Below are 23,189 nucleotides of genomic sequence, written 5' to 3' on the forward strand. Positions count from 1 at the left end.
CACTGGGCTGGATGGGGGCCTTGCATTAAGGCTGAGACACATACATCCTGTGGTTTTGTCGATGATATTCAGACCCAGCAATAAATCTCTGGAGTATTTTAGCATGGTAGGCTTACCTGCTCTCAATCGGTCAGGGGTGCTGGCACTGAGCATGGGCCGAGCGCTGACAGGTGCAGACGGGCTTGCCTTAGGGGCGCCTTTGGCGCGCCAGGGGTGCGCCCGCTGCCCACGTCCACTGTGCGCTCGCGCCAGGCTCTCTTGATATAGAGTCAGGTTTGAAAAAGACTCGACCGCTGACACTGATTCCCCCCAAAATGCCATCCCCGCTATGACAATTGCGGTACCCCAGTATTGGCAATCCTTAAAAAACTAAGGAATTAACCCCCTCTAAAAAATATATTAAAAACTCTTCATAAAACCACAGGTATTCAAATTCTAGTGCAAATAGCATAGCAGCAGCGTCACTCCTGGCTCACGACTCAGGAGGACGTAACCCTCCTGGCTGATCCTGCCACCAACTGGCTGCCCATGATCTAGAAGGGCAAGGTTTGGAGGCTGAGTCTGCAGGAGGGGTGAGACTGACCTGACCTCTGGCCGCCCGACCCACGGAGCAACATGGAGTTTGTGTAACCTGCACAGTCCTGTAGCTGGGGTGTGCCTGGCAGAGCTGAAAGCCCCTTCCTTTGCCACGAAAAGGGTAAAAGGCAGACTGGGGATGTGTGGCCACTGAGAGGCACACGGACCTGGCCACAGCCGTGATTCCTTAAAACGCTCCAGCGCCATGTCAGCCTTGTCTCCAAAGAAACGGGTGCCATCAAAGTGCATGCCCATGAGAGAGACCTCAACATCCCCTGAAAAGGCATAAGTTCCTCAACCAAGCATTGCGTCAAATAGGCACTGTTGATGAAATTGCTCTGCCTAGACAGTTGGTCGTGTGGCGACCACAAAGGATGGCGAATTTACTGCATCTCTCCCATCTGATATTGAACGTAGTCTAGGCTTTCTCATGGATCTGTGGCAAGCGCTTGCACAACTGTTTCCCACAGGGAGTGAGAATAATGGCCCAATTAGCATGCTGTATTTACCAACCACAATGCAAGGCTGATGAAAGAAAAATTATTCTTACCCCAACCATCCAGCCTCTTGGATTATTGGTCCTAAGGCATGGAAGGGAAAGCACCATGGGAGGAAGAGGCTTGGAGCACCACGCTCTCTGATATAGGGTGGTTGGTGAGGAAGCTTGGGTTGCCTGGAGCAAGGAGATGGCGACAGGTAATTATCCTATTCACAGGAGACTCTGTAATGAGCTTGAACCACGTACCCAGTAGGACATCTGTAAGGGTCTCATTAAAGAGTAGCAAGAGTTCTGGAGAGGAGGCAATTGGCTGCAAGACCTCTATCAAGATACTAATCATGAATGCCACCAGAGGGAGCTGCAGGTTTAGGACCTCAGTCGCCCTTCGCACCACCATAGCAAATGATGCTTACAACTCTTTAGCTACGGCTAGGGGAGAAAGCATGCCAGAATCTGGAGAGGTGTCCAGTCCACTGGCTTTACCCAGCTCCTCACACAAGTCCATATCATGATAACGCTGGTCTTCTAAAGGGCCCAGTGACCCCTCCCAATCTTCTTCCACTCTTAACCCTCCGGAAAAGGGCTCAGAAAATAGCCTATGATCAGGAAAATTCTGTTGAAGCCGGTATTGGCGTTAGTTTACTTCGTAGCGGCTCCTGCTCCGGGTCATCAGGAATATGAATGGGGCTGCTGCCACTGGGGTGGCACCAGCTGTGTCGAGAGCTTCAATGTCCGAGCCAGTACCATGGAAGGTTCGCAAAGGCACAACAGGTGCTGGACCGGATCCATTCTTGGATTCATGGGGTGACATCAGCACTGAGGACGGAGCTGCCGGTGCCGAGCCCTATGGAGCCTCCTCAGCACCCACAAAGCCTGAAGGCGCGCCGGTAGGGTCAAGCTCCCCAAACATGAGGCACATGACATCATACAATTCCTTAAACAGGACAAGGGTTGCTCTGAATCTCGAAAAAGCAGGGAAGCACGGAGCTGACCCAGGTGCAGGTTTATAAGAACAAGGCCTAGAATGCCAAGGCTCCTCTGTACCGATAGACAGGAAAAAGCTGAAGCATGATTCAACTTCAAGCGATTCTTATGCCTCATACCTGGCCTACCCGACTACTTCGAGTGGGAGGATGAGGACTTGAGACTCTCAGAGTAATGCTTGGACCTTCCTCTTGACTGAGACCATGAACAAGACCTCCTAAGAGTTGAGCGACGCTGTGTCAAGTGCCGGGCAGCATGTAGCTTTAGGAACCACTCCCTCAAAGCTTTCTGAGTCATGGCTTCACAGTCGAAGAATGACTCTGAGTTGTGGTTACGCTCCAGGCACCAGAGGTAAACCAGGTGTGGGTCCGTCACTGACAATAAGCAGTTACAGGCGCAGCATGGTTTGAATCTAGAAGTCTTTCTAGACATGGTTAAAAAAGTCTACCCACCAAAAAGGGGTTGACAAAACGTCAAACAAAGACTGCCAAATAGTGACAGCGGTGTCTTCACTGATATGCACTGGCTAGAATAGAAAGAAAATAACTGACATCGCAGTGGCACATATATAGGTGACGCGGATGTTACTGCCATCACGGACAAAGCCAACAATGTCACGCAGAGCCAACTGACGCAACCTACCGGTGAGCAGGGGTACTGCTTGAAGAAATATCTTCCAGATCCAGTCAGGCGCCTGGGAAATTCAGAGGTAAGGTATCTGCGGCTAGATGTCTCTAGCTGATACATACCACACATTACCCTCTAACTTAGTCACTAACTCATTTACTTATTCACCCACTGACTATCAATGAAACTGGGCTACCAGACAAAATAATCAGAAATAAGCAAACACAAGATGCTAGTCTAATCCAAATCAAAATCACTACTATTTCTACACTAAACATTGGAGGGGACTTAAAAAAACAGGTATCCAGAGTGAGGGTAAAGGTGGAAGAAGGAAGAAAGGAGATGAGGCTTAAATCAATGAGAAACTGAAAGATTTTTTACTCACCATCCCAGGTCCGCATTTTGTTCCATTTTTCACCATTGCAAAATTCTCTACATACTCAGGAGTAGGGAATACACATTTACATTGATTAATGAACATCATGCCACCCGTCATCATTGGGGAGTCGCTCCCGCCAATACAAAATAACTTGCCACATTTGATATCCCTGTTGAGATGGAATAAAAGAACAGGCTAGTGGTTAGTTATAGAGACAGGCGAGATCGATATGATTAAATTGCTTGTTGACATTCCAGCTTGACTTATGCAAATGATCAGCTCCATGCTTTTGAAGATGCAAATGTAATTGCATTTCTATTGCACTTACCACCTCTTTTGTGGGTGTTAAAATGCTTTACACCATGGAACATGCTGCTCCGTAAAGAAAGGTTGTTGGTTATTGTTGGTTAATGGGATTACGTAAAAACAACAGTTGATGGACAGAATGCAGAACAATGTGAATACATTCAACCCAGTACAGAGATCTGGGCCTAAATCCATCGTTTTTTTGCTCAACATGCCATTCCAGTTTGAACCCAGCCATATGCAAATCAGTCTTGACTCTGTGCCTCACAGTCCAGCCCGAACTGCCAAGCCAGGTCCTCCCTGGACTGGAACCAAGCATCCTAGGACCGGTTTCGGGGTTTCACCCCTCTTCAGCCAGGATAGCTTGATTCCAGTGGCATGGAGAGCACGGGACTCACGTCTGAGCATACCCGACCCACTCGGGGTGACAAATGCAAAAACAACAGTTGATGGACAGAATGCAGAACCCTTTGGTATCGCTTGGTTAATGGAATTAGTCTTGACCTCGTCAGGAGACCATTCTAAACATTTGCACCAGTTTTTTGGGTTGATTAAATTGATATAGGCAGATGTGATTTATGTGACTTCATGCAAATGATTGGTGGCATTAAGATGGGCTATAGTTGATTATGTATAGTCTGATTTATGGGGTATGGCGTTAAACAATGAGAGCTTGTTATCTGTGAAATGAAAGGATTTAATATAGCTATTCCAGCTGGAGTGTCCTGGCACTAAGATGGACATCGGTGCTAAGGTGGACATAGTGGCAGGGAACTAAGCTAAAACTGGTTCTTGAAAAGCCGATTCTTAAGGTGTTTTCTGAATGTTGCCAGGTCAGCTGAGGCTGCCAATGAGGCAGGTAGGCTTTTCCATATTTGTGCACTCTGAAACCCAAAGGATTTCCCCCTATGCGTGCTAAGCCTATTTTGGGGATGGGTGCGAGGTCTGCAGTAGAGGATCTTATGGTCCGAGTTGGAATGTAAGCGGACAACACGCTTCTTAAGGTACTTAGCGCCCAGGCCATGGAATGCTTTAAAGAATAACACCATGGATATAAACTTAATTCTTCTTTCAGTCGGAGCCAGTGCAGAGCTTTGAGAATAGGAGTCATATGAGATCTAGGTTTTGGTTTAAGGATCGCTCTCGCTGCTGCGTTCTGCACTACTTGTAGACGCAGAATGAGATAGTCGGGTAGGCCTAGGTACAGGCTATTAGCGTAATCCAATTTTTATGTCACTAAAGCCTGAACCACGATCTTCCTAGTGTCCACTGTGTCATTATTGTAGGAAGCTGGCTCTGTATTTACAAAATGAGATATGGTGTGCACCGAGTCCAGTGGATCTCCAGAGGCTTTACAGAGGCTCAAGTAGATAATACTAATGCTCTCTTTTGTGGTAGTGTGGGCGAGCAGTTAGGCTTATCAGAGGGCTTATCAGAGAGAAGTGCTAGGCATTTGTTGTACACACACAGGCAAGAAAGGATTGTACACACTCAATGATTTGTAAAAATAATGTATTTAGTATATTTATTTTATAGACCGAAAGATATTTTGTTGCAGTAAAATAAGTTTTGCAATATCACTGTTTTTCAATATAAAAAGTGAACACAGTGCATTTTTCAATCAGTACAATGCTATCCTGTGGGAGGAAACAAATCAGTAATATACAGGCAAGTAAACGATTTACAATATTGAGATTTTAGATGAAGAGTTAGTACCAGGCAGTGTTCAGGCAAGTGAATTCACTGCACCACCAGCAGCACCAGGGCGGCCGAGTGCAGAGGTCAAACTCAGGATCTGGTGTCAATGTTATCCAATAAAAATAGGAGGCAATCGGAGTGGTACTACTTGCAGGTGAGTAGCACGGTTTTGGGACCTAGTCTCCAGGGGTTAAGGTAAGCACAGGAAGGGCCACAAGATAGCACCAAAACTACCGCCCTCAGCAGCAGAGAGGCTGCCAGCTGCAGACTGTGGACACAGCACCGGGAGTCCAATTCATCCAAAGGTAGAATTTTGAAGTCGGAAAAAGGCTCCAGGCTCAGGCCAGGAGGTTGGATGAAAGAAACCTACAGCTGCACAGGTAAGTTGGGGTGTGCTTGAGCATTAGGACACAGTTTGTAGATCTCCCCAAGGCCCTGGGGCTCCGCGTGCAGGGGTGTCATTTGGTGTCAGAAGTCAGCTTACTAGTGCAGTCGCAGTTGCGGGGGTTGTCATCCAGAGGCTGCAGGCGTCAAGGAGGAGTCCGGCAAGGATTAACCTATGAGGGACTCTTGCTCAGGATCAGTGGGGAACCTTTTCTGGACTGGTGGGCTTTTTGACTCGGGTCGTGGGCGGCTGATGCAGAGATGGTCGACTTTGTGGATGTATGAGCAGAGCTTTGGTCTTTAAACTTTGTTTTCTTCCGGACAGGTCCACTGTCCATGAGAGATCAGGAGTCTTTTTAGAAGACAGGCAGTTCTCCTAGGTTCTGGAGGTCTCTGGGCTGTGGGACGAGTTGCTCTTCTGTAGCAGGGTCTTTGAGGGCTGCAGACAGACAGGTAGGGCTGGGGTCAAGTTAGTTGGTGTCTTCAGTCTTTGCTGCTGCAATGCTCTTCTTTGTCCTCTTCTTCGTAGGTCATCAGCAATCTGAAGATTAAGATTCAGGGGCTACATACCTATAGGTTGACTATACCCTTTGTATGTCCACTCCTGCTGGGGAGGGAGATATACCCCAAACCCAATTGGCTAGACTCCTCCAAGACAATATGGAGGATTTTCAAAGGAGGCGGTCACTTCAGCTCAGGGCACCTTAGGGGTGGTTCCGACTGAGAGGAGACACCCCTTTGTTGTTTATTAATTTTGCCACCGACCTTGCCGCCAAAAGTGGGGCTAGGTCAGGGGGTCAGGCATCTCCACTAGCTGGAGAGGCCTTGGTCAGCATAACAAAGGGCAGGAAGCCTTTGAGGCTCAGCGATATTTTATGCTATTCCTGTTTGCTGTCGGTGTGAAGCACCTCCACCCAGAGAAGGCTTTGTTTCTGACCCACAAGAACAAAAGGCTCCTACCTCTGGGGTCAGAAACAACTGGAGATGGAAGGCTGGTACACACACACACACTAGTGGTTTAGTAGGTTTGCAGGGGTCACCTCTGAGGTGCCCTCTGAGTGCATTTCTTAATGAATCCAACACTGGCATCAGTGCGGGCCCATTAATCTGAAATGGTTGGTACCAAATGTCTTGGAATTCGGTGAAGCCATCATGGATTTGTTGAACTCGTAGTGTCAAGTTCCCAGCCCATGTACTCAATATGGCTTCCCTGTGCACTTATGCCTAAGAATGGACTTAGACACTATTGGGGCATATCTCCTCATGCAGTTATGCCTTCACATGAGGTATAGTGCATCCTGCCTTAGTGCTGTAAAGCCTGCTGTAGGAGTGACACACCTATGCTTTTTGCAGTGCTGATAGACCTGGCACACATGGATGTATGTCATGTTGACTCTTCACTTTTACCTGCACCAAAACACGCAGGCTGCAATGGCAGTGTGTATGTGTTTGATGAGGGGTCTCTTAGGGTGGCACAATACATGCTGCAGCCCTTAGAGATCCTCTCTGGTCACAAGGCCCTTGACACCACGGCTACCTTTTAGAAGGGACTTATATGTGTGGCAGAGGTGTGTCAATGGTGAAAACAAAGGTACAGTTTTGGGAAAGAACACAGGCACTGGGAACCTGGTTAGCAGGAACCCAGTGCAAATTTAGTCAAAGATGCATCAGAGTCAGGCAAAAAGTGGGGGATAACTATGCCAAAAGGAGTACTTTCCTACAATGAGGAGTAGGCCATTTGTCTAAATACAATAATAAAAATGAAGTCAGCTATGTTTGCAACTTAAAGTATGCTGTACTCCAAGAGAGGAGGCAAGCAGGTTATGGAAGATTCGAAAAGTGACATTCAAAAGAAAATAAGTAGAGGCAACAGTTCGACATTTTAAGTCAGAGTCAATTTATCATGTAGGAAAATATAGAGGAGCTTTTTGAGAAAATGTGTAATCTGAGGATGTAAAACTGCAGAATGAAATAAGGGCATTTCCATGCAAGATAGGGCTCTCCTAGTTACGTTTGAAAGGCACTAGAAATTGGCAAACAGAATCTCTGCTGCTAGGCTACATCTAGACCATCTGCACATATGTTTGTATTTCCTGTGAAGTGAATGAACTTAAAGCTGACCTTCTGGCCAAACATTGAGTCACACAATACAAAGTCTCAATGTAGTGTAAGTTCTTGTGATCTGTGAGTTTATTAATAATATAGAAAGAAACTTTTAAAAACCGTCCTCCACTCATTAAAGTTGCAAAGGACAGTTAGGAGTACTTTTTCAAGAATGGAATAATTAACTTCAGCAGAAGAAAGGTTCTGTGATGTGCTGTAATTTTCAGCAGCCCTTCGCCACAGTGCCAGATATCACATGCACTGTCTCCTATCCTTCCAAGTCTTTGGAATCTCATTGTACCCTTATAATCTTTGGATAACCTATGGGATTCATTGTAGAAGGATCACCAATCAGTGACTTTAGGAAAATGTCCCTTTTTGCGTGGTCATCCCCATTTTTCTTTGCCACATTCCATTACTAGTTTTTTAACTCTGCACGCTGGGACACTGCAGTCCAGTAGCCACTTTGTGTGCTCTGACATGTAAAACATGTTAAAAATTGCTAATTTCTGATTAGTATATTTAACTTTCCTATAAGACAATAGTATACAATTCCTAAAATACACCCATTAAAGTATTGGAAAAAGTGATGAATGGAGTGCTTGAATTAACCTCAGCCACTGGTAATTACTGCGGCCCCATCCCAGTCAATAGTTATTTTGCACACCCTGACACCTCAGTTTGGACCCAGCCATATGCAAACAAGTCTTGACCTTGCTCCAATGGGAACATTCCAACTCGATCTGCCAGGCCACGGCCTCTCTGAACCAGAATACAAGCAACCCAGGACTGGTTTGGTCCTATCTATCTACCTGGTTCATCACCAGGTAGATAGATACATTCTTTATTGTGCAATTATTTAAAATCATTACAATAAAACCATAAGTTCATTCGTGCATGTCAATGGTTTATTGAAAGTTATAAGTCCTATGAGAACATCAACACTGGACTGCAGCTAAAAATTATTAAAATTCTGAGAAGTATGATTAAAAAGGTCACTATGCCTTTCAATAATACATTGATCTAAAGTGCAAGCATCAAAGTGCATAAAGCAACTAAAGTGCACGTGTTGCTCCTAGATGTGTTACAAGCATAGCACCTAGGCCACCCTTGATGTGACATTGTAAAGCCCTGATTAAAATACAGCTTCACAAAACATTTCTCTGTAACAGATCATTTAACTAAACAACATTTTCTGGGGGTGTCTTCAAGTACGACTACTTTGGAGCCCAAGTTACACTGGTGTTAAGAAGCATCACAAAGAACACAAGGTGGCAAAAAATGACTAAAATTCGGAACAATTTGAATAAAACAGTCACTATTAATTTGAATAATACCTCAATCTAAAGTGCAAGCATTAAAGTTCACAAAGCAACTAAAGTGGTGAAATGCTGATTAAAATAGAGTTACGCAACGTTTCTCAATAGCAGATCATTTAACTGAACAACATTTTCCAGACATGTCATCTCATAGGATTTCGATGGCGTCAAGGTGATGCATCGCAAGGGACACAGGGGGCACTTTTTATCATAGTTAATCTTTTGGTGATGCTGGGTTAAACAGGAGGAAATGTTGATGGGCTCCTCTGTGAAATTCGGCACCTTTGGAAGTCTATTGTGGGATAATGTCAGATTCCCCTGATGGTGAAGCCAGTTCTGTTCTTATGATTTCAGGAATCGAGCTGCCGGCTGCAAAGTCTCAACTCCAAGGCGTGATTCAGCTGCTGCACAACAAGTTCTGACGTTTAAGGCACACCTTATTGGATGCAGCCAAAAAATCCTGAGCCGGAGCAGCTTTTCACATATGCAAAGGATATGTGTTAATGATTCTTCCTAATTTGTGCAGAATCTGCACGGCCTGCTCCTCTGGGGTTCTTCAGCCATACCAATACGATTTTAAGGGAATTAAACACAGTCACAGTCTCAATGGCTCCTGTTTTACAGCCAGGTTAAATGGCAGAGAGATAAATTGGCAGAACTCCTGGCTCCAATAAGGTGGCGGGCCAGAATCTTCATTGTCTTAATGTCCTGATCCCTTGCGATAGCTTTTGCTTGCTTAGTTATTAGTCTGGGGGCTATTGATATTGGCAAGTCACTAGACCAACAAGGTGCCGATCACGATCCTGTAAAAACCGGGTACGAACCGTCGGACGGAGCATATTCTCCGTCCGACGCGTACCCGGTCGAAAAAATATACAAACATGGAAGTACGATTCGCACGCAAATCCCATTTCCGTACGAATCGTACAAAACCCCGACCGACGAAAATAAACATACAAATGTGATCCGGGAAAGCGTCGACGTGACGTCGGGACGCACGCAGCCTGCCATTCACGAACCAGGAATTACGATTCGCACCGACGTCATCCCGCACGGACAATATTTTCTGGCAGCCAAAAACTGCCGGGAAATCAGGACGACGCGAACAAGGAGTACCTGCACGCGACGGACAGACATGGACCCGAACCTACGTGTCATCCCAGCCCTCATAGCAGTCGACCTCCTCTACAGGTTACGACGCAGATGCCGCAGAAGGTCAGAACAACAAAGGGAGGGGGGAAAGGGGGGGGGCAGGACCAGGGGCAGGCCACAAAACCCCCACCAAAGTCACACAGCACACATGCCCTGGACATATCTGACCCCCAGGCCCTGGTCACTACGAGGGGGTGGGGGCGTGTCCAGCAAAGCCAGCGTCCGCCACAACAGAAGTGCTTGACGACGCAAACCGGCAACACAGCAATACAGGTACGTCCCGTACCCACGCCTTAAGAGCGTGGGTACGAGTCGTACCCCGCCCACACCTACGTCACCCCAACAATGGCGGGACGGCTGTACCCACGTGGCAATGGCCTGGGTATGGCCCGCACAAGCATTACATAGCGTGGGGACGGATATGTACGGACAGTTCCCCCACCCCCGTATGCATGAGCGTACCCCCAACCCCAACTGTGTAAGTACGACCCGTACCCTCACACGCGTACGTATGGAGCGTACCCCCAACCCCAACAGTGTAAGTACGACCCGTACCCTCACCCGCGTACGTATGGAGCGTACCCCCCACCCCAACAGTGTAAGTACGACCCGTACCCTCACCCGCGTACGTATGGAGCGTACCCCCCACCCCAACAGTGTAAGTACGACCCGTACCCTCACCCGCGTACGTATGGAGCGTACCCCCCACCCCAACAGTGTAAGTACGACCCGTACCCTCACCCGCGTACGTATGGAGCGTACCCCCCACCCCAACAGTGTAAGTACGACCCGGACCCTCACCCGCGTACGTATGGAGCGTACCCCCCACCCCAACAGTGTAAGTACGACCCGTACCCTCACCCGCGTACGTATGGAGCGTACCCCCCACCCCAACAGTGTAAGTACGACCCGTACCCTCACCCGCGTATGCATGGAGCGTACCCCACCCCAACCGTGTATGTACGGACCGTACCCCCACCTCGTATGCATGGAGCGAACCCACACCCGTGTATGTTCTAAGCGTACATATCCTGAAATAGGAGGGGTGTGTGCAGAGTCCTCCCAGCAGTGCCCAGAGACAGGAGGGGTGTGTGCAGAGTCCTCCCAGCAGTGCCCAGACACAGGAGGGGTGGGTGCAGAGTCCTCCCAGCAGTGCCCAGACACAGGAGGGGTGGGTGCTTAACACTCCCAGCAGTGCCCAGACACAGGAGGGGTGGGTGCAGAGTCCTCCCAGCAGTGCCCAGACACAGGAGGGGTGTGTGCAGAGTCCCCCCAGCAGTGCCCAGTCACAAGAGTGGTGTGTGCAGAGTCCTCCCAGCAGTGCCCAGTCACAAGAGGGGTGTGTGCAGAGTCCTCCCAGCAGTGCCCAGTCACAAGGGGGGTGTGTGCAGAGTCCTCCCAGCAGTGCCCAGACACAGGAGGGGTGGGTGCAGAGTCCCCCCAGCAGTGCCCAGACACAGGAGGGGTGGGTGCAGAGTCCTCCCAGCAGTGCCCAGACACAGGAGGGGTGGGTGCCTAACACTCCCAGCAGTGCCCAGACACAGGAGGGGTGGGTGCAGAGTCCTCCCAGCAGTGCCCAGACACAGGAGGGGTGTGTGCAGAGTCCTCCCAGCAGTGCCCAGAGACAGGAGGGGTGGGTGCCTAACACTCCCAGCAGTGCCCAGACACAGGAGGGGTGGGTGCCTAACACTCCCAGCAGTGCCCAGAGACAGGAGGGGTGTGTGCAGAGTCCTCCCAGCAGTGCCCAGACACAGGAGGGGTGTGTGCAGAGTCCCCCCAGCAGTGCCCAGTCACAAGAGGGGTGTGTGCAGAGTCCTCCCAGCAATGCCCAGACACAGGAGAGGTGGGTGCCTAACACTCCCAGCAGTGCCCAGACACAGGAGGGGTGGGTGCAGAGTCCTCCCAGCAGTGCCCAGAGACAGGAGGGGTGGGTGCCTAACACTCACAGCAGTGCCCCTGCAAAGAAAAGGGTGGAGTACCCACAGATCCAATGCCCACAAATGTCAGTCAGGTGCACAAAGATCCTGCAGTACATGTACCACATGTGTGCGAGGCTGGGAGTATACACATGCATAGCGCCAAAAAGAAAACATGTACACATGAAGTCATGGCAACAGTCTACATACACAAGTACAGTGACCACCAAGGACGCCACGAATGATGCAGGTGGAGACATCGCTCAGCATGCATGGCCCAAGTCTAACGAGTCCGTCACACACCCAGCCAATGTAGACACAGCTCAGCACCACATATTGGAAAGACCCTGCAGGGAAGAAGTCAGGTTACACAGAGGAAGGAACACACCTTGGGACGATGTCACCATGCAGTAACTGCTCACATGAACAAAGTTATGTAGCCAACAGCTTGTGATGGCACACAGATACCAGGATCCACCCTATGACCAGCACAAGACGACAATTCCCACACACCCAACACATAATCACCACCCAAAATAATGGGGCAGGTCGACCAACAGCAATACCAGACAGATAGTAGTGTACTAAGGAAAAAGAAATTGCTTTAATCAGCATCCAAAAATATGTTTGTCCCTTGAAAGTTCAAAATGTACAATGCCCATAGGGCAATCCAAAGTTCAAATCCAGGTGGGGGACACAGTGGGACGCATGTCCCCTAGCTTGCCTGCACAGTCAGACTCCTTCGTCTTCCAGAGCGGGAAGGGCATCATGTGGGGGGGAAGGACCAGGCACCGCAGGGACATGAGGGCGAAGGGTAGGCGTCGTGGGTGCAGGGATGGAGGATTCCACCACAGGGGGTGGGGCAGGGCCAAAGGCGGAGGCCAGGATGGCGCTGCACACCTTAGCAAGGTCCTCCAGCGACTCCCCTGCACCCGAAGGAACCACAGGCCCCAAGGAGGGGGGGGGGCGAAGGGATGGGTCGCAGCGCCACTGGGGGAGGGTGTGGACAGGGGGGGTACTCAACCACCCTGACCGGGGACTCCCTTGACCGCTTGCGGGGTGGTGTCACCGTGGGGCTCAGGGACAGAGCGGCCATGAAGGAGTCTTTGCCAGATATGTGGCCAGGAGAGCTGAGAGGAGGGGATTTGGAGGGAGTGGATTTGGTGGAATGCGGACTCCCACTCTGGCTGCGTGGCTTACGTTTGCCCCCCGACCCAGTGGGTGTGCCTACTTCACCCTGTGTGTGCGTGCCAGGAGGTGTGCCTTTGACCTTCCCTGCTGGTGCCTGTGTCTGTTGTGGTGGGTGCATGCTGACGTCTGGGTGTACGCGGGACAGGCATGGGAGTGGGAAGTGTGGATGGGTCAGGTGTAGGGGGTTGGACGTAGCACTGCAGGAGACCCACTGCTGCAGTCAGTGTCGAGTCAATGGACCTCAGCAAGTTGCGTTGGTCAGCCTGCGATGAGAAAATGCCCTCCAAGTATGCCTCCATGTTGTTCAGCACTTGGCTGTGGCCATGGAGGACATTAAGCATCGCAGCCTGACCAACCTGCAACTGCCGCTGGATGTCCACAGACTCGGCATTGGCGGCAGCAGTGGAGACAGGGGCAGGGGGTGCGGTGCCTGGCAGGAAGGAGACATGTGGTGACCGGGCACGCTGGGAAGGGACACGAGCAAGTGGGAGGCGGCTGATGGCAATGGAGGGGGCGGGGAGAGATGTTGTGCCGCTGTCAGCTGCTGGTGCAGCCTCCGCCCACTCGGAGAGATCATCCTCGGACCGGTCAGCTTCATATTCTGTCGTGCCAGTGGACAGGTCCTCGGCCTCACTCTCCTCCGCCTCAGTTCCACTCGATGTGCCAGGCACGATGTCACCGCTGGCACTGGTGCTCGGTCTCTCCGCTCCGTCTGTGCTCATGTCTCCCTCCGTGTCCTCCGACGATGCTGTGGGCAAGGTGAAGAGACAGCAATTAATCATACACCTGTATACATATGTCACATGAGTCCAATCTACATAGGTTACAGTGCATAGCCTGAAAAGAAAGATCAGTAACATCTACAAAACAAAGTACAGATGTAGGGCATGCAACACACAGTTGGTTGAACCACCATGCCACAGAAAAACTATGGAGAGCATGACACAATAGCAAATGACATGAAATGGAGTTTGACAGAGGAGCCAGGCCCTGGGGACAATCCAGCACTGCATCTGCACCACACAGCGTTGCCGAAAATAGGGATGAGCAGAGACCATATCCATGAACTTGAGGCACATGCTGCATAGGTAATACTGAAAACATGCCCACCATGACTGGCTCACTGCACCTTGAGTGTATGTGCAGACAAACATCACACACTGGCCAGACCTAGCAAGGAGATATCAGGTTTTGACATGTAGGCTTTGCCCGCACCAACCACCTCCTACATGAGACAATTTGTTGAGACACAGGAAGCACTTACATCTCTTAGTCTGGGTGAAATACACATGGGCTGGATAAATGCAAGATTGGACACAAAATACCCAAGGTGCGCCTGTCCAAATAATCATGTACAAATGGTCACCATCAGATGAATGTAACAAGACACACAGGCACTGGCCACCATGAGTATGAACAAGGAAAATCAGGTCAGGCTGTACAGTGGACACTTGTACTACATTTTACGTCAACATACATGGTGCCAGGGGACAATGGCACAGAGCACAACCTATGCTGTAGACACTGAGAGTGTCCACGTTTTGTGATGACACACATGACACCTAGGAAAATATGCCCCAGGGGACAGTAGTGGCCACACAACTCCATGGTCCTGAATGGGAATGACTGCAACACACGCCACCATCCCTGCACTATGCGTATCGCACACTCATGCACATCATGTCACAGGCCACAACATAGGACATGCGTGCTGTAAGGCATGACACTTGAGAGACTAACTCCCATGTCTGGACTCAGCATCAGTGCCAACTGACATGGAACCCACAAGTACTGAACTGGACAGGGCACAGGCAAGGTCCCAAAACCTGTTACACACCACCCCCACACATGATGCTACAGGCATAGTTCACGTGGAGAAAGTCCCAGCCTACATAACCTTGTGAAGGAGTGACTACACACAGACCAGGGAACACATTGCAAGGAGGGGAAGGGAGGCAGGAGAGCACCGCTATACTGTGGGTAACTGGATCTGCACAGCACCTTTAAACCCTGGCAGTGTATCCATGCAACTGTGCACTTACAAATGCTGGTGACACACAACAAACACACATGTACCTACCCCCTTCCTGCTGCTGCTTCTCCTGTAAGCGCCTGTCCAAGTCTGGAAATACCACCGCCAGCAAACGCTTGTGGATGTGGGTCAGACGGCGGCGCCCGCGGTTCTTATGGGTCTCAGGTGAGTCCCCCAGCAGGACCCGTGCGATCCGCCGCGTCCAGCACCGGATATCCTGCCAGCGTTTCCTCACCTGGGCCAGGCGCCGCTTGCGACCCTCCGTCCTCCTCACGGCACTGACGGCGTTCATCCATATCTGCTTCTTGGCAGAGGCGCCTACCTGTGAGGATGAACAAGTGACACTACATCAATACACCTGGCACATGTCACAGAGACACATATTAGAACAAATTTGCTGTTTACAACAAGGCATAGTATGCATCCAACGCATTGCACCTTTGTCATAGGGACATGATCCTCTGGGGAAGGGCAAAAGCAGTACGTGCCATTGAAAGTACACAGGTGGAATGAGGGCAACGACACAATCAATGATCCAGGCTCACACTGTGCATCACAAGCTACACCAGGATAATGTGCAGCACCTCTAAGCAGTCACATGCCACAGGCCACTGACGCTACCGCAGCAGAGTACACAGACACACACAGGCACAGGACATTCACCTGCCATTGCCAAATGCAGTGACAAACCTCACTCTGCACGTGTGCCACTAGACGGGGGGGGGGCTCACAGGTGTGGGGCTGGCTCTGCATGTCAGACACACAGCACTGCTCCCTGCTCACATCACATGGGCAGGGTATATCCATCCTTCATGCAGCCCGGGTGCCACACTCCACATATGCACCCACCCACATGACAGGGGACTTACACACACACCGATGTCCAGGGTACGAACACATCATGTGGACACTCTCAGCACAGGTACACAGAACTAACACACATCTGTGGGTACAGTCACCTGTCACACTGGGCTGACCACATAATCAAATGAGGACTGTAGAGGCTACATTCCCAGGAGGACAAGACAGGCAGAATGTGGCATGCACCATGCAGTGATTGTCACAGTAAACACAATGCAAGTGAGGACGGCAGACATGCACCACAGCATGCACTGGCTGGGAGACATCAGGCATTCCCCCCCTGGGACCACCCCTACAGTACATAGCATGTGTGTCATACCTGGACACTATGCCAGAAGTCACAGTCACAAACAAGGGACACAGTCTGTGCTAGTAGACTCTGCACTCACCGGATACCCTGGTCGCCCATACAGCAGGGGGTACTGTGGGAGGATCACATCCAGCAAAGCCAGGTTCTCCTCCAGGGTGAAAGGCTGTGCCCTCTCCACAGACCTTGACATGGTTCCAGGGAATCAGTAGCAGCAGCTGGGTCGTAGAAACCAAAGATGTGCAGGCAAGTGCTCCCTCATGGGACCTGGCTGCCTTATATCTGCCTTGCTGGCCTGTTTCATGCACAGGAGTGCAGAGTGATTGGTCACTCACATTTGCATCCTATGTTTCCTCCAATCCCTTCAAACCTAGCACAGTCAGTGGGTTCTTATTGTGTTTTTTTCTTGAGCGTGATGTCAACTCCAGAACCACATTGCAACAAAGTAGATTCATTCAAACTGACTACTGCTGTGCACCTGCTGAAAATAATTCAAACTTTAAACTTGGTCTCCATGACAACCAGCATGCATGTAGGCCTTTATACCTGTCCCTCATGTGTCCCCTATGTAATTTGGAGTTTCACACACAGGTACGGTGCGTACCGGGGCCCTAGGACACCCCAAATGCATAGCAACAGCCCGTACAGGCGTGTGTACAGTCCGTATCACTATGGGTGTGCTCGCGTATGCGTACCCATAGTGATAGTGAGCGTACAGGCGTGTGTACGGTCCGTACCACTATGGGTACGCATACGCGAGAACACCCATAGTGATAGTGAGCGTACGCACGCGTGTACGGTCCGTATCACTATGGGTACGCATACGCGAGAACACCCATAGTGATAGTGAGCGTACAGGCGTGTACGGACCGCACACGCGTGCGTACGCTCACTATCACTATGGGTGTTCTCGCGTATGCGTAACCATAGGGGTACGGACCGTACACACGCCTGTACGCTCACTATCCCTATGGGTGTTCTCGCGTATGTGTACCCATAGTGGTACGGACCGTACACATGCCTGTACGCTCACTATCACTATGGGTGTTCTCGTGTATGCGTACCCATAGTGATACGGACCGTACACGCGTGCGTACGCTCACTATCACTATGGGTACACATACGGCAGCACTCCCGTAGTGATAGGGAACGTACACAGGCCCTCTGAGCGAATGTACGGTGCCTTTCACACATAACAGTGGTGACAGGCAGCACACAGGAAGGAATAGGGCTGACATACTTGTCCATGGATGGACATCAAGGCATTGTCTGGGCAGTACTACATGTGTGGGGCACAGGTGTGAAAGGCTGTGATGTGGCACCACACTCCTGAGTCGAGAAGGCACCAGATGTATGATGAGATGTGTACAGATGTTATGTGTGACGGTGCAATGTGTGCCAGGCATGCCCTTAACTCCTTTGACATGTGTGCATGTCGTACTGCACACTTGGGATGAGCGTCACTGGCATGGCACAGTCAACAACACACGCAAGTGTCCCCTGATGCCCGCTACAGGGGTTACCACACCAGACATGTGACTACCCACGGTGCACGATGTGTCTATGTCATGTATGTGTGGGGTGTACCCATTAGCTTGATGTTGGTGCTCCCTCAAAAGCATCAGCTGTTGCAGCAACCAACATGTGTCTGTGTGTAGATGGACATGGCACACTGTTACGCACACCAGGCCACATGTGGTATCGGATGTGAGGTGCGTATGTATGCATGGGACACGGAGTAGCGTAACAAGGACATGTCTGCATCCTCTCAATGAATGTGTGGTGAGTCATTAAATGTACACCTTATTGGCAAGGTGTGTGGGCTGTCCTAGTGTAATGTCATGTGACCTGTGGCTCTAGTGTTCCGCTACCAGTCTCTGAAATCGACATCCTACTTCTGCTGATGTGTTGATGTATGTCACTCCTGTGTTGCGTCTGGCTGTTCACTTACACTGGGACACAGCTAATCCCATGCCATGGCATGTGGAGGTTCACAATCTCCGGGTGTAGCTGGGTTTTGGTAGGAGTGTCACCTGGCAGCCATACGTGTCCAGGGCATGTGGCACATACCTGACTCCGTATGTCGCATATGTGTATTGACAGATTAACATGTGCTCAGTACCAAAAAATTGTTGTTGTAGTGCACTCACTCTTCCTTGTCACTTCCAAATTACTGCAGAGCGCCGCCTCTTCCCCGAGCAATTCCGGACTTGGCTGACATGCGGGAGAATGACTGTATCCGGTGCTACCGCTTCCCCCAACCGTTGATTGTGGAGTTGACGGCGAGGCTGGCACCACACCTGCAACCGCTGCACAGGTATCCTACGGCACTGACACCCAAGCTGAAGGTAATGGCAGCCCTACATTTTCTTGCCACGGGTACCTTTCAAAATACCATAGCTCATGTTGGTGGCATGTCCCAGAGCATGTTCAGCCGTGTGCTGCATGATTTCTTAGAGGCCATGTTGCTTCACCTGGATGAGTTCATCCATTTCCCAACCCCTGAACTGTTGACTGGGGTCAAGCCTGGATTCTATGCCCTGGGAGGGATGCCCCATGTCATTGGGTCCCTACATGGGACACATGTGGCTTTGGTACCACCACAGGCACAGGAGGTAGCGTACAGGAATCGCAAGCACTACCACTCCATCAATGCCCTTGTGGTGTGTCTGTCCAACATGGTGATTTCACATGTCTGTGCTCGTTTTCCAGGATCAGCACACAATGCCTACATCATGAGGTGTAGCAGGGTGCCTGAAATGATGACGCAGCTGCGCAACAAACGAGCATGTGTTGTTGGTGGGTACACTCTGTCTGTCCTGTATTTTGCGTAGACTTCCAGCACGACCGCTTCTCCTGTCCTACTTATGTCCATGTGCTTTCCATGTAGGGGACGCTGGCTATCCCAACATGCCATGGCTGATCACACCTCTCCACAACCCCATCACGCCAGCCCAGCTCCGCTACAACACCGCCCATGGCCGGACAAGGCGAGTGATAGAGAGGACATTTGGCCTCCTGAAGAGCCGATTCAGATGCCTCCACAAGACCGGCGGCGCCCTCCCATATGCCCCGGCGAAGGTCTGCAAAATCTTCATGGTCTGCTGCATGCTGCACAACATGGCAGTTGAGAAAGCTGTGCCACTCATCCTGGATCAAGATAATCAGGACCATCCACCCGTGGAGGACCAAGGTCTTGGCAATGGGGCTAGTGATGTGGAGGATGTGGTTCCGCAAGAGGACATCCGGAGTCGCCTCATACGCGACTTCTTTGCTTAGTGGTGAGTACCAGTTTCTGTGTGTGCACGCATTGGTCCCCGTGTGGCATGTGTTGCGATGTGTGTGTCCATCTGCATGTATGGCACGTGAGTCAGAGGTGTGTGTGGATGTGTCACTGGAGTGATGGTGCCAGTGATGAGTGTATCATAATTGTGACCTAGCATGTTGTCATCCTTACATGTGTCGAGTACATGCACATGCAAGTGGCTGTGCTTTTTGTGGCTGACTTCTTGTGTGTCTCTCATCCCCAGGTACTTGCGCATGCCGTCTGCTGGTTGCATTGTTGTGGCACTGCTATTCCTCATGGACACGTCATCGTGTGCTGACTCAGCGTTACACGCACGGACAAGTTTGGAAGTCTCCTTAGGGTAAGGGATGCATCAGGGGTGTATTGGGTGTGGCAGTTGTTTACGATGTGTGTACACTGCCCCTGTCGATGTTTGGTTCCTCTGCAGACATGTCGCATCACCATGGGACACATGACATGCAGCTGGGTACACCTGAATAGATGGTCAGACTTGTGGACAGTCATCTGTGATGGGATTGTGGATTGTGATGATGGCATCAATGTGTGTTACACTGCCCTCGGACACATACGGTTTGCATTGGCTTGACATGGTGTGGGACTTCCACATCAGAGGATCAATGGTGTATGGCAGCCTCTCCGTGAGCAGCAGGGGGTGTTTAGCTGTTAGCCGACACTTGTGTGCCAGTTCCATGGCTATCACGCATTTGTGCTGCAGAAGGGGGGTTCCAGTGTTGGACCCACATGTTACTCCACATGACCCGTTCATGTGTACTCTGAGTTGCCTCTGCATTCCCGAATACATGAATAATAAAGGTGTCCCTATGCCTCCAAGGTGCCTCTTCTCAGTCAATGCTGGTGTGTTGCCACGGTGCATCCGGCATGTCTGGCATGGTTTTCCGTGATAGTGGCTATGTGTCTATGTGTAGAGTAGCAAGATGCAAGCTGTTTGTGTGGGATTAGACTGTGTATTGTGCATGATGTCCATGACTGTGTGGGTATTGTGACATGTGCCATCCCCATGCATCCAACGTTGGCCAGGCCACCATTCTCTGCATCCACCTGACTCAAGCTTGCAGGACATGGTTCTGCCACCTGTCCACACATACCTGGGTGCCCCACAGGACACTCCACATGATCCCTGACCTCTGCGCATGGCTGTCGCTGTACTCAATATGTCTGTCGGCACGGTTGTGCGGCCACCCCCTCAGCTGGTTGGGCCCATCACGGGTGTGTATGGTGCTCCATGTCTGTCTTGCTAATACAATGTGACCCATGTGTGTCCTGTGCCAGACTCAGGCCCCAGGGTGTGGATGGTTGAAGTCACATGAGAACTCAGGCATGGTTAGACTTTACAAGACACATGTAAGGTAATAATGCAAAATGTAGGCATCTTCTCTTTATGGTGTAACTTTTTATTTTGGTTGGGGTACGTGGGGGGGTATGACATGAGGGGCTTTCCGGGTGTGTGGAATCCAAAGTTCACTAGGGGAGTTGGTGTCCTTGCCATTTGAAATCCTCAGAGTCCATGCCACAGTCTTTGTCAACATTGGTCAGACAGTGACCAGCAAGTCCATGTGGCAGAGAATGTCTTTTGCTGCTGTGCTGCTGTTGGTCCAGTGGGCCAGGTGCCAGGCCAGGTGTCCTGGGAGATGGTGCTGTTGCGCCGTCCCTCACGGTCTTTTCCGTGGACGACCCGCCCTCCTGCGGGGACCCTCAGAAGCAGGCCGTGACGAAGTTTGGGATGCTCCGTCGGATGTCTCCTCCTCCTCCTCATCCCTCCCTGTGGGTGGTGATGTTCTACGCCTGGTGGCACAGGGAGGGTTGCCCATGTTGTCGGCTATCCGACGGAGTGTACTCTGAATTCCCGTGAACACCGTCACGAGCTCAGCCTGTCTGTCCTCCATCCGCCCTTGGTGTCGCAGTAGACAGGCACGTTGCTCCGCATGTTACTGGGCCTGCTGGGTCTTGATCTCCTCGAGGATGGACACAACCTGGGCCATGCCCGTGGTGTCCTGCCGGTATGTGTCCAGGATGTTTCTGACATGGGAATATACCGGTTCCGCAGCCAACCGGTCAGGCTCGCGCCTCCACCATCCTCCACTCCCACCACCCCTGCCCACTTGCACCTGGCCTGCCCTTGTGGGCACATCGGGTCTCCGGGACCCCTGAGGGGTGGCATTGGCGTTGTCGCCTGCCTCCTCCTGGGTGCCCGGTACTCCGTGTCCCTCCTGGCCAGCCTGGCTGCATTGTGGTGGTGGGGCAGGGATCCTGGGTGTCTCCTAAGATGTGGCAGGAGTGGGGGTGGTGGTTGGCCCAGTTGTACCTGACGCAGGTGCTGCAGGTGGTTGGACACCAGAGGGGCCAGGTTGGTCGGGGTTGGGTTCGTCCACAGAGTGGTGAGAGTCGTCGCTGCCGGTGGGTCCGTCATCCCACCGAGCCGGGTCCTGTGAGTCTTCCCCCCCACTCCTTGGGGGGTGATCCACGACGTTGACCTGTGTGTGAGAGAGACAATGTTAATTTTGTTCCATGCAAAATCCATGTTTCATTCGTTTCTAAGTTGGCACATTTCCTCTGGGAATTTGGATATGTCTTGCATTCCACTCACAGTGCACTTGTGCATGGGTATGTCCCTTGGCCACAGCTTTTGCAACTTTACCTATGTGTGGCACAGTCTTACTTGCTGCGTCAATTATGACTGCAGTCAGCAGTGGAGTGAGCAGGTGTGGCGAGCCATGCATTGGCGCCTTCCGTGTTGCACTGTACGTGGGCACATGTTCCACACTTAGATAATGCAGGTAGCTGACGTTGTGCTCGTGCACAGGTTGAGACATGGCCCAGTGTTTTGCCATGGAGAAGAGGGGGGTTCAGGCACTGGCCACCCTTGTCTACATGCACGCAGTCCACCTGCTGACGAGCAGACATTCCCAGACCACCCAAGGCTGAATTGGTCTCCCTGTGTGTCCCTTTCTCACTCCCTCTCTGTCCCCCTCTCCCTCCCTCTGTGTGTCAGCCTCCTCCCTCTGTCCGTCTCCCTGTGTCTCCCTCCCTCTCTCTCCCCCTCTCCCTCCCTCTCTGTGTCACCCTCTGTCACCTCAGCCCAGCTTCCTAGGCACACACTTTTTGAAGATCTTTGAATGGCCCTTGGCTTGTTGATGTGAGTTTGTTTCTGATCTCCAGGCACCCATTGGGTGTAGTGTCTGTGTCTGCGCTGCTGCTGTGGTGGTGTGTGCTGCCACTCTTTCACAGTGTTGGCTGTTCATTAGCTGCTGTCATGTGCAAAAACGTGCCGTCACCCCCATGTGTTAATGCAAGGCGTCCGCCATTTGCTGGCAAGTCTTTCCTGTGTGGGGACACACTGTTTGTCTGGCTGTGACCTAGGCCATATGGGCAGGGGCATTGTTGTCTGCTTCTGAGTTGCACTATGTGATTTTTGGGGCCCACACTCCCGCCATCCGGCTTACCGTGTCTTGTGTTGGTGTTATCTGTGGCCTGTGACTTTGCATTGTCCAGCTGGGTGCATGGGGCATGGTGGCGCCAGTGGCATGTGC

General features: G+C 51.0%; 1 protein-coding gene across 1 annotated transcript in view; it reads right to left on the reverse strand.

Moving 5' to 3' along the window:
- Positions 1-23,189, reverse strand: part of LOC146784498 (zinc metalloproteinase-disintegrin-like VLAIP-B) — a 2,353,571-nt gene that overhangs the window by 436,982 nt on the left and 1,893,400 nt on the right. The window contains exon 14 of the mRNA XM_085632965.1: positions 3,072-3,234. Within this exon, the coding sequence (XP_085489091.1) occupies positions 3,072-3,234 (163 nt within the window). The remainder of the gene's footprint in view (positions 1-3,071; positions 3,235-23,189) is intronic.

The sequence above is a fragment of the Triturus cristatus genome, chromosome 11 (genome assembly GCF_964204655.1).
Source record: "Triturus cristatus chromosome 11, aTriCri1.1, whole genome shotgun sequence".
NCBI classification, from domain to species: domain Eukaryota; kingdom Metazoa; phylum Chordata; class Amphibia; order Caudata; family Salamandridae; genus Triturus; species Triturus cristatus.